Source organism: Castanea sativa, chromosome 5, assembly GCF_040712315.1.
Source record: "Castanea sativa cultivar Marrone di Chiusa Pesio chromosome 5, ASM4071231v1".
Taxonomy (NCBI): Eukaryota; Viridiplantae; Streptophyta; class Magnoliopsida; order Fagales; family Fagaceae; genus Castanea; species Castanea sativa.
The window spans coordinates 25,120,884-25,133,373 of NC_134017.1; the positions used below are offsets into that span (position 1 = coordinate 25,120,884).

At 34.4% G+C, this 12,490-nt stretch overlaps 1 protein-coding gene across 2 annotated transcripts; it reads left to right on the forward strand.

Annotated features, from left to right (window-relative positions):
- The first annotated feature begins 360 nt into the window (after window positions 1-360).
- LOC142633872 (uncharacterized) lies at window positions 361-10,714 on the forward strand. 2 transcript variants are annotated; one of them, XM_075808126.1, is made up of 9 exons: window positions 361-549; window positions 4,242-4,415; window positions 4,862-4,941; window positions 7,663-7,722; window positions 7,869-8,096; window positions 8,171-8,233; window positions 9,878-9,946; window positions 10,169-10,214; window positions 10,307-10,714. In XM_075808126.1, exons 1-9 carry the CDS (start codon window positions 540-542, stop codon window positions 10,375-10,377), a joined length of 801 nt encoding a protein of 266 aa, XP_075664241.1. In that variant the 5' UTR covers window positions 361-539; the 3' UTR covers window positions 10,378-10,714. The 2 variants fall into 2 exon arrangements, with proteins under 2 accessions (XP_075664241.1, XP_075664240.1); XM_075808125.1 differs by lacking the exon at window positions 361-549 and having other exon boundaries at window positions 4,211-4,415.
- The last annotated feature ends 1,776 nt before the right edge of the window (window positions 10,715-12,490 follow it).

Genomic DNA, 12,490 nt, shown 5'->3' on the forward strand with positions numbered 1-12,490 from the left:
TTTTTGTTAAAAATATTGTAGATAGTGCTAAAATGTAGCTAAAATGGTACAATTGAACCCATGAATAATACTAAAAGTACAATGAAACCTATGAATTGTAGCAAAAATAAACTAAATAATAGTATAAATAAGTTAAATAGAAAAAAAAAAAAAGGGATTTTTTAAGTAAATACCAAACACATCATTAATATGCATTGGACTTTATGTGATACATACAGCTTTATCCTTTTTTAAATGGATAAAATCTTTAAAAAAAATATAAATAAATAAATAAATAAAAAGAAAACAAAGCCGGGGGCCCCAAAGAACCAAGGCGGAGTATTTGTTGTGTGGCGAAATCAGTTGTCAACTTGTCATATTATTGGTATTGGGGTTTAAAAGTTTATACTGCCGGGTGTCCTTCTCTTCACACGTATCACTCTGCATTTCAAACTACACAATTTGGCTTCTGGGTTTCGATAACTTTTGTTAGTTTATGCTTTAAACCCCAACCCCATCTCTATATTTTTCCTCTGGTCTCCCAAGTCTCAGAGATTCCAATGGCTTCCTGTGAGTCTCGCTCTCTCAGCCAATATATTTGGTTTCATTTTGTGTGTGTGTGTGTGTGTTTGGCTTTCTAGTTCATCATCTTTGCATTTGGGGAAGTGGGTATTTCAAAAGTCAATGCTTGTTTTTGGTTTTGTTTGAGAGATTGGGGTGCTTGGGTTTCTGGGATTTGTTTATTAATGTTATTGAATTTGTGAGCAGTGGAAGTCATAAGTAAGGATAGCCATGCATGACTATTATAGAATTAAATGCTTATAGTTGCTTTGATTTTTTTTTTTTTTTTTTTTTTTTCCAGATGGAAAGATTTGATTTTTTATTAGTCTGAACATTGGTTGATAATGGTCATTAGTCTCTTAAGTTTTTTTTGGTTCCTTTACTTTTTGTTAATAATTTGTGAATGTAGGGATTTTTTTTTTTTGGGTTGGTGTGAGTGATTTGTATAAACAAAAAGTAGGTAGATTCTATTTGAACAGATGAAATGTACAGCACTGAAATTAACTTCAGTGAATAAACCAATTTAACGTAATAGTAATGTATGAATTTCTCAATGGTACCAGTGTGGTTTTACTCGTGTAACTTTAGTGTTAGTGTGGAATCTGCTTCGAATTTGATGTCTCAATCAATTTTGTGATTGTCACTTAGAGTAATTGAGGGATGAATAGATTTTAGTCCAATGAAGGAAAACTGTTGATATAGGTTTCTTTAACATTTAAGTGTGGATTGGCAGAAAATGGATAAAAAAAGCAGAATAAGAAGGAGGACTAGTAGAAAAGAAATGTGCGATCACACCGCTAAGAAGAATTGAAGTCACACATTGATTATCAAATGTTCATTAGCTTCGAAAGAGATGAAATTATCACATGGAATTTAGCATTGGTATGAGTTCTAATCATCCCATATACAAACAACTGCAAACCATAAATTAAGACTTAAATTAGGAGTCATGAAATCATTATGTATATAGAAAATAACAGTCTTTTCTTAGCTATTACTATAGCAAGTTTCTGCCATGTGATAGCTGGATAAAGTTGTTACTTAACTTCTACTATAACAAGTTTCTGCCTTGTGATAGTTTGATGTAGTCTTGGTGAATGATTGAATCCTAATAATTATGAGGCATATGGCTCAAAGTCCATGTTGTGGCTTTTAAGCCTATCACATGTCTATATAGAGATGCTATTCTGAATACTTTTGTTGGATGGTCCACTTGTAATTTTGTTCCCATGGTTACAAGGGCAGAGCAGGGTTGGGAACCGAAATCGTTTCTCTCTTTCATTGACTTATTTTTCTATTCAAACATCTGTAGTGATTGGTTATATAGGATGGTATGGTCCTTGTTGAAGAGTTGGAAGTTTGAGGTCAAGCTGCCAAGGCTTACCATTGGTTATTAAGGGTGATTTGGCATTAGCTTCCCTTGTGCAATAATATTATTACTTATTGTGCTGTTCTTTTTAATAAATTACTTATATTAAAAAAAAAATAATGATTACAATGAGAAGTGTATTGGATAAAGGATCAACGAGTCTTCAACTTCAATGCCAATGAGCTCTAGCTTCAATTGCATCTCCTGCCCTTTTAAAAGCAAGTTGGAGGGTGAGGTTGTGTGTTCAAGACTCACCAAGTACATGTGTAACATACCCTGCCCCCCCCCCCCCCCCCCCCCCCCCCCAAAAAAAAAAAGAACATAAAAAACTTATCATAAACTTAAAAGTTTGCATGTGCTTTGGCATAAGCATAAGCATTTACTTCTTTTTACCCTTGACGAAAGAGCAAAATTTTTCACATCCTACATCAGTGTGCTTTACTGCCTTAGTAACATTAAATGCCACAAGTCTCTCTATCTCTCACTTCTTCATACCGGCCAATTCATTCTGGTGATTAATGCAATGTAGTGTAGTTACTGGTGTGGATTAGCCTTTAAAGCTTGTTTACGTAAATCTTTTCTTTGGAAGTTCATTGTATGAATCCTTTCTTCTGGTGTTGCTAATCTACAACTCCAGCATCTATCGCTAACAAATATTCTGATCCTACCTAACTAACCCTTCTTCAATACTTTTCCTTAATGATAATGCTTATGAAACTGCATCATAGCTGCAACCTTAAAGAAATAAAAAATTTATTCATTGATTTTGACCAGTATGTGATCTTCTTGCAATTTGGCATTTGAGTGGGTTAACTTTTTTGAAGAAGATGAGATGATTGCAGTGGAGGAACAGTGTGGAATAATCGGGAGTACTAATTGATGCCAATGAGCTCTAGGTGAAATAGCAAATACTTCTTTTACAAGTGCAAGGTGGAGGATGAGGTCATGTTCAAGACTTGCCATTTAACATACCAATAAAAAAAAAGAAAAAAGAAAAGAAAAAAGAACAGGGAAGTGACTAACTGACATTGCTTAATTGTTGAGTTACAAGAAGTGACTTAGGATGTCCATTGGACAGAGAATTTTACATTTTTGTTTGTAATCTGTGCATTGTAGCTTTGATAATGTTGATACATTTTCTGGGTTTCACTTGCACCCAGTATTTTGCAGTTGATGCTAGCATTTGTTTAAGAATATTCTCTGAATAATTTAAAATGATATCTGTTTTGCTAGAAGTTAACATGTCAATAAAAACGCTCTAGTTTACTTTGCTTCCAGATATCGTGTGTGATTTTTTCAAATTTAGCACTAAAATGAAGTTTTGATGTTATGTTTGGCAGCAAATGGTAAGGATGTGCAAGAATCTTAATTTAGGGTTTTAAAATTTAAATAGAGTTACTGTTATGAATGTTAAATAACTAAAGTCAGGGTATGCTAGTTGAATTCTGGAAGGGGTAGGAATTGTAGAGGTTTGTGAAAACGTACTGGGGTTTTATATGATTATAGCATGGTCTAGCATTTAAAAACAGCAATCTAGTGTTTAATGTCTGCAAAAATTTTAGGCCCTATTTGGTTGGGGTGATTATAGGGAGGATGGAAAATGGGGGATAGAAAAGTGGGGAGAAAATGGTGTCTGTGGTTGTTTGGTTGAGGGGGAAAAGGGGGTGGATTTTGGTGGGCTACAAAAGTTTTCTCCTTGAGCCCACCAAAACACAATCTCACCAAATTGGGGAGAAAATGGGAGAGAAAAGGGGGCAAAAATATTTGGACAAAAATACCCACGTTACAAGCTTCTTCTTTGTACATGCCTTTGTTTTTTCCATTTTTTATCCAAAGCATAAAAGGCAGCATAAAGTGCTGCCTTTTTTATCCTTTTTTTTTTTGCTACCACTTTGTAGCCACAGCATGACCTGGCCTTAAGTGGGAGCAGTAAACTTCCTCAATAGAGTAGTCTTTATTTTGTTACATACACACTTCAGATTCAACCACTGCAACTTAGTTAGTGGTACATAGTAAGAAATTTCCTCAAATTTTCTTTGGACAAAAATTTCCTTTAAACCAGTTTGGAGTAAATTTCTTACAACCCACTACGAGGCGGTTCAGAGGACTAGCCATGTGTGCTTATTCTTTATATATGGATTAAATGTGTGCTTTACTTGTAAGTTACACCATTTCTCAAGTCAACAACTCTGTTCCTTTGACATTGTGATGCTATATATTATTGCTATTATATGGATGCATGAATAAATACATGGAAAATGCTTAAAAAATATGAAGAAATTCTTTTTTAGATATTGTACTTTAGTCACTTGTGACATGGTTCTTATTTCAGGTAGCTTGGGAGCATTAAATATTAGATTTTCAAGCTTGGACCTTGGTAGAGCAAGAGTTGGTATTTTAAAACAGTATGGCATAAAAACTTGGACAGGGTGGAGGACACCACAATTTGCAGGGGTAACATTACGAGTTTCACGACAGTTAGAGAATGTACAAATTGTAACCAAGTGTAGGTGCTTTTTGCCAATTGAGTTGTTTGCTTACATTTTTCGGTTAATCCTCCTGTTCTTACAAATATTGTATGTGCAAGTATATCTACACATAAACACAGGCATATCTGTTGTCTATAACCATAAGTTCTTACACTCTTGATGCAATCCAGAGTTTGACATATATTACAAATCATCAACACTTTTGGATCATTCACCATCCATAATGGGTTTGCAAATCATATGTGCATAAACTTAGTACATCAGGGATTCCTACTGTTGGTATTCTGCAATCCCTCTTGTAATTAAGTTTGAAAGTAAATGGCCTGAGAACTTGATCCCGGGGTTTTGAACATATTTCAAGTTCTTTTTCTTTCTCTTTCATTATAATAAAATTAGAATGAAAGAAATTCTCATGACTTTTTGTGCAGTCCAGTTAACAAGAATTTATTGTTTTATGCAACAGCTTCTGGAAATGTAGAGAATGATTCAGAAGAAACTCAAATTTCTGGTTTGACAGATCAGCTCGTTCCAAAATCATCTGAAGTAAGTAGTTTGCTAATAATTTTAATTAAATAGTTCTATATATTATTAAATCTAAACTGTCAATAGTTTATACTTTATACCATTGATAGTTTTGCTGGCACCATTTCACCCAAGAAGAGTGAATGAGTTCTATCTCAAATGGCATTGTCTTCTCCCATGAGAATTGCAGGGTGAGGTCATGGGTTCAAAACCTGTAGAGTTTGTGTATAATTTACCAATTAAAAAAGAAAAAGAAAAAAAGAACATGGCTGGCTGTAGGGGTGTAATCGGTTCGGGCTGGTCAGTGTTGAAGTCAATTTTTGCACCGAGCTGATAATGTCGGTTTCAACATATTTGGCACCGAAACCGACATGTAAGGAACGAATGCCGAACCGACCGATTACATTCGGTTTTGGTTTCATTTGATTGGATTTCGATGTTTGTGAGGGGAGACAAAAAGCAACAAGAAAAAGAGAAGAAGAAGATGGGTGGTCTTGGAATGAGAGAAACAAAATCAAGAAGAAAAAAAAAGCATAAAATATACGAAGAGCAAAACCAAATCATAATAGTAGCATCGGGGAGGGGGTCGGTGTTGAGAAGAAGAGAAAGAAATAAGATGCCCTGTGAGAGAGAGAAAAAATGGTGAGAGAGAGAAAAAAAAATGTGAGAGGGGCGGCTGGAAAGAAAATGGTAGGGGGGCGCCTGGAGTGAATCTAGGTGTTATCAGAAGTTATAAATATGCTAGGGTTATAAATGCTAGGGTCTTAATGGTTTTAAAAATTAAAAAACTCAAAAATGTTTACGTGAAGGCTCGAACAAGAGAGCACTTAGCCATTACACTCACACCATACCACTAAGCTACAGACTCTAACACGGCTTACAGTTACATTAATATATATATCAGTTCGGTTCGGTTGGTTTCGGGTGAAAAAATTCAACACTGCCACCGAACCGAAAACCGAAAACCGAAAAACTCATAAAACTCAAACCGAAACCGAACTGGAATAACAGAAAACTGCCCGAAACTCTAAAGTTTCGGTTGGTTTCGGTCAGTCCAGTCAGTTGGTCGGTTTTTTGCACACCCCTAGCTGGCTGACATCTGAGTGAAAATACACAATTATTGTAGTGTTGTGTCTTTCTTTGTTTCATGTAATTAAAATGAAAATAATCAATTCTTTCATTTCTTTCTTTCATATTTTTGGTAAAGTTCATATCAAAATAATTTTGAACTGTGAACGCATCATTGTTACTGGTCGATGTTTCAATTTTTCCATTGTTTAAGTGTTTATTGAACTCTAGACCACCATTTCTATGTATTACGTCCACATTCTTTAAGTGCTTTTCCTCTAATCATGGAATGCACTGCATTTATGTTGTGAGTTATGAAAATATTAAATACTTTGCAATCAACAACCATCCTTTTTTGAATGAATATAGATGTTTGTTATTAGGGATGTGTAAAAAAAAAAAAAAGCTCTGAGATTGGCTGAGAACTTTAGTTGAAGGTTTGGTTTGCAGGAAAGATTTGTTTGGAAAAAAGCAAGATCAGGGATTTGGAAGGACGGCACCTTGTGTCTAATGTGGAACATTTGAAAAAAAAAGAAGGAATGCATGAACTTTTGAAGGATGGGAGTTTTCAGCTTTTTAAATCCTTATACATGTGGGAATCTAGGAAGTGTGGACAACTCATTTGAGCTTCCGTGTCTGTGACCAACACGTGTTGGATACCAGACACCTCTGTGATGTGTGGACACCTCTAGGATACGGCTGCAGGCTTGTTCCAGCCCTTTTTTTTTTTTAAATATGATGGGACATGGCCGGGGTGTATTTTGGTTTTTGGATTTTGTTATATATTATCCATTCTTGCTCGTGAATTGATATATGTTTAACATTATATGAAAAATAAATGCTTAATAAATAAAAATATATTTAATAATTAATTAATATACATATTCCTGCTGTGTCATGTCCTAATTTTTCAGAAATTGTTTTATCATGCCATACTTGTGCCTGTCTGTGCTTACTGCTTAGGTGGGAACAAGCTATCAGCCATGCTGATTCATCAGATTTATCGGCTTTTCTTGACAAGATGAATTTTGAATGTTAAATATAATTTATTCTATTTTATTTTGGTTCTCCTTTGTAAAGACCCTGTGTTCCTGGGTATCACCCCTTTGTGCCTTTTAATTGAATTTACTTATATAAAAAAAGCTTCTTTTAGAGTTACTGCAGACAGCCAACATATACACAGTTGGTTTGATACCTACACCCTGCAGGTGGAATACCATTTTTGTCACTGTCTGTGAGAAAATTCTGTACTTGTATGTTGTATGACAAAAACTATATGCTATTTTAGTTCTTCAAGTTAAAAACTGTCTTAAATTATAGTGTGATATAATTGTTGTGGATATATCAATTATTAGGGAAGTTTTGACAGATAGTTTCAGCAATTTTTTTTTCTCAATTCTATTGTAAATTGAGATTATTCTAGTCACAAAATTATTCCAATGTCCATATATTTTATTGTGCCAATACTAGTGGTTTTCATTTCTTCTTTGTGCTTGTGCAAGAGAGCGTACCTGATATTTTTTTACGTTATAAGAAACACTGAAACAGAGAATTTTGACAAAACATTTCTTTACCATTGCATGAATGCGGTCACACATATTTTCTCTATACATGCTCACACATCTATTCCTTTTGGAAAGCTCAATCATTTACTCAGTCAAATCTTATTTTCAGGTAGAGTCTTTGCTCACAACACTATGTGATACAACTTCAATTGCGGAGTTTGAATTAAAGGTAAACATTTTGAAGTTCAAGTTATTCTGCAATGCAAGCATGATTTCAAAATTCATTTTCTTTTGTCACTAGGGGATGAGGATCTTCTCCTTATTCTAAATCTTTTCCTTTCTAATATGTACTATTACTTTCCCTCATATTGTTAGCTTGATGGATTTCGGTTATATGTGATGAGAGACTTGAATGGGAAAATTGAACCTCCACCTTCCCAAATTCCTACTCCTGTCAGTGTAAGTGCAACTGCTGAAGCACCAGAAAATGGTTCTGTTTCTACATCTTTAGTCATCTCCAAGCCAGTACCTTCTTCAGGTGGTATTCAGACACTTCTAGAAAAAGCTGCAGATGAAGGCTTGGCCATACTTAAGTCTCCAAGGGTAATATTAACAAATTTATGCTTCTATACTAATTACTCAGTGAATTCTGGGAACTAAAAGCATGAATGGTGCAGGTGGGTTTTTTTAGGAGATCTAGAACTATAAAGGGCAAGCGTGCTCCGCCTCCGTGCAAAGAGGTACTGGTTTATAATTTTTTTGTGTGTGGAAAATATTTCATTAACACATTGGTGGTACTCTGTATTAACATAGAGCTGTTTTGAGAGCACAGGGAAGTCAAACATTTTCCTTGATTCGTCATATGAATTGGAATGAGTCTTTCCTTTCAACTGCTTGTTTATAATGTTCGCTGTTAGTAGGATTTCCTTAAAATATAGTAATGTTTTAGGTTCAGTGATGAATTAGTTCATTTGGTCTGTGTTTTCTTTTGCGATGCTTTGCTTTGTTTTTCCTCTCTTGATTTTCTAACACATATTCTATATCTTATTTATTTATTTTGATAGGTAAAATACTCAAAAATCCATTGATTTTTTAAACTTAGATTGCATTATAAGACCATCGATAAGCATACACTGTAGTATGTTACAAGAACAAAGTTGCTTTCATGTGAACTTCGGAAATTAAGGGAATCGGGTCATATAGTCCCATTTAAACCAATACCCAGGAAATATAAGACCAATGGCAATGGACAGGTGCTGCTTGTTTCTAGTTTTTTTGGAGATTGAAATGAGTGTTGTAGTGTTCTATATTGTGATGTGACAGCTTTTCAAATTAGATACTGTGACAACACTAGTTCTGTTTTGTTTTAGATTCCAGGCTGTAACCCTGTACCAGCCTTTTTGGATGCTAAAAATAACAGGGATTTTGCACAAATATGCCATTAAAAAATTTTTCTTTCTGGGTTTGAGATAGTATTATATATTAATTAATCTATTAATATAGAGGTAATTCCTAATCAGTTGGTTAGGATTGATCTAAACCAACTCATTATGCATACGCATCAACATGCCAGCTATTAAACAGCTTCTTAGAAAGACAAGATAGCCAATCAGAAATGTCACAAAATCCCCTGCCCTTGGGGGTTGCCCTCATGTGCAAACCAAATCACCACCTGCCAACCCCTAGGTAGCAACACCCATAAACCTGTCACTGCCAGCCACTGATGGTCCAATCACCCAAATCATAAACCTGTGAAACAAACACCCAAATACCACTCCAGCTGCCAGACACTGCCATGGCAACTAATGGTGGAGCCACATGCGGTGAGAGGGGGTCATGGCTCCCCTAAGTTTTGGAAAATCCTTTCATATATACAGAAGTGTGTGATGACTGAGGATGTATGAAAACGGCCTCTAAGTCTCAGCATATATCTACCCAAGTCTCAAAATATGTATGTATGTATTTATGTATGCATACGTTAATATGATCTTATAAAAGCGTAATTTTTTTTTCCACTAAAAAATTTGAAGTCAGTTATCTATAGTTATATTTGTTCACAACCCTATGATTATTAAGGTATACATATCAATCAAATAAATTGATTTGGCATTCATATAATTGCTATGACTAAATCTCCTTAAACAACCACATCTTTTGAAATAAAATGTCTCATTCATTGAACTGAAAAAGAAAAAAGAAAAAAGAAAAGCCCAACAGCCCCAACCACAGCATCTTTCTTCTTAAACAACTCTCTTGCTTTCCCTCTGATGCAAGTTGATTCTGTTTTCCACTAAAGTTCTTTGAACAATGCTAGAACACTTTTGTCATGATGAGTTTATCATTCTCTAATCTCTACTAATAACATTCTCATTATTATTCTGCAGAAACAAATTGTGAAGGAGGGCCAAGTGCTTTGCTATATTGAACAGCTTGGTGGGGAGCTCCCAATTGAGGTTTGGGTTTTGACTTGAATATTTTTATTGTATGTGCATGTGTTGAATGAGAGCAAAAGATTTTCTACTTTGTGTCCTGTTTTATGCAAAAAAGATTTTCTACTTTTCCCATCCTCTTCCACCTATTCTTTCTCTTCCCTGTCACTTTATGTCAAATATTTACTTTGCAAGTCCTTGTTTATTTATTTGTTTCTATTTTGTCTTTTCATTTTTTTCCTCCAGTCTGATGTATCTGGGGAGGTCATCAAGATTCTACAAGAGGATGGTGGTGAGTTTGGCATCTTTGGATGTCTATTTATTGTTGGGTTTTCCTGCAAATTTCACTTCATATGTTCTCATTCGGTCTGCTTTGCTTTACAGATCCTGTTGGATATGGTGATGCTTTGATTGCAATCCTTCCATCATTTCCTGGAATAAAGAAGCTTCAGTGATTTGGCCAAACTTTCTTTTGTTCATTCCATGCGACGCTCTGCAGTTACACTTTGCAAGCATTGTATGCCTCAAGTTTATACCATTTTCAGTTGAAGATGGTATGCCTTAGCTTTCGCATTGCAATTGTGTGATCAGCATACATATTTAGTGATTACATTGAAGACAAAGAGCTTTGAAAATTGTTAATAAGTGGAATTGAAAAATAGATATGTGGAAATCATAGCACATAGATTTTTTAATTTATTTTTTCTTTTAAATTCTTTTGAATTTTGCAAAGAAGCCAATGTTGAGTTAGACCTCAGGTTTGGTGAGATCAAATCAACTCTATTTTTGGCATCTCCCGTCTTATGTTCCAACTTTCTGATATATTTGTCATAAAGCTTAGGTAATTTCCATACACTAGACAGAGAACTCAGCCTTTCATGGCTGCTTATCGAATTAGAAACTCATGTGGGTGGTGCTTCTTGTTCATAATTCTGATGAACCTATACAAACTGGCTATGCATATGACTGATTTATTTTATACTTATAATGAACCTTTTTATCTTTTAGTTTTTGTTACTAAAATAATGAACCTTTTATCATCCATGTATTATATTGGGAAAAAGAAAATTAAAGGCATTATAATCTTTAGTAGCAGTCTATTATTACCAATACAACTTAGAGATTGCCTGTTTTCTAGAATTAAAGCAATCTAGCTACTACATAATTTAGGTTACTTTTCTCTACTTTAATGCATAAAAACAAGGGGAAAAAATCATTCAATAAACCATATGAGGGAATTAGCTCACAGCCTCACACTCCAGAGCATCCACCCACTATAAGTACCACTAGTCTATAATCATTGTTGGTAAACCTAAATCAATAAGGCCTAAAAAATTATAATAAAAATAAGAGAACCTAAACTACCTAAAATTGTAGCAAAATTTACCTTAGACACATCTATGAAAAATTGAAAAAAGGTAAATTTTGAGGAAGGCACATGCAATGTGACTGGTGGAGCTAAACCCTAAAGGTGGATGTGCTTCGGCCGAAAGGGCTAGTAGTTAACATGAAAGTTGTTTAACAAGTTGTTGGGAGTTGGGACCAAAATCACATTTATTTGGGCTCAGGCCCATGATGTGACAAGTTTTTCTGCGCAAAAGCTTACGTATATACACACACAAACGTGTACAACATTTTTACCAAAAATCCTAGTTGGCAGGATACAAGTTTTTTATTTGAATTTTACAATAAAATTACTTTTTTGCCAATTATTAACAACAATTAACAATTTGACATGTAGGTTTTGCTATGAAAGTGTTGTAAAAATATTGTGAACATAGTATTTTTATATCTTTTAACATAAATTATAAATTATAAATATTTATAGTTTTCAAGAGGTTGTCATAGAAGGAGATGAACCTTTAAATTCTATTTGCATTGATGGGTTAGTAGTAAAAGTAATGGTTTGTTGAGTATGTTTCATTTCGGTTGGAATGGCCGAAATTTTTAGTGCAGGTGACCTCATATTGTGTAACGTTTCAGATGAAATTTTGACACTCCAAAGCTAAATGGGTGTTCCAAACCGAAATTGATATTGTTGGCTTTCTTGTAATTTGCTTTCAGTTCGATGCCCACTTTATGGTTACTTAGGTAAGAGTTTTCTCTTAATGTTTCTCACCTCATGTGACAGTAAAAAGTAAGCAATATGTGTCCAAGGGTCATGTTCAATGCACGTGATTAGGTGAGTCCTTGGACTTATATTGCTTTCTTTTTGTTTTCACATAACCCATTATGCAGCAATAGCTTCATACTAGGGAAAATAAAATATTTTATTTTAACTTAGTTACAAAGGATAGAAATGAGTGTTCTATTGGTTGTAGTGAAATGTGTATCCTACAACATTATTTTATTGGGTGAAAATTACCTAATGCTTAACCCGAATTTAGGGTTGTCCATACTACATTATAGTACCACATGTTTGGTGCTTTTTCAACTATTAATAAGCCTAGCCTAACACTATACTTATCAGAAAAAAAAAAAAAAGGAAAAAAAATTCCATATCTACATGTTTAGGCATAGCAGTGACCACACCAGGTGCTCAGGAAGGTGAAAATCGTTATATTTGAA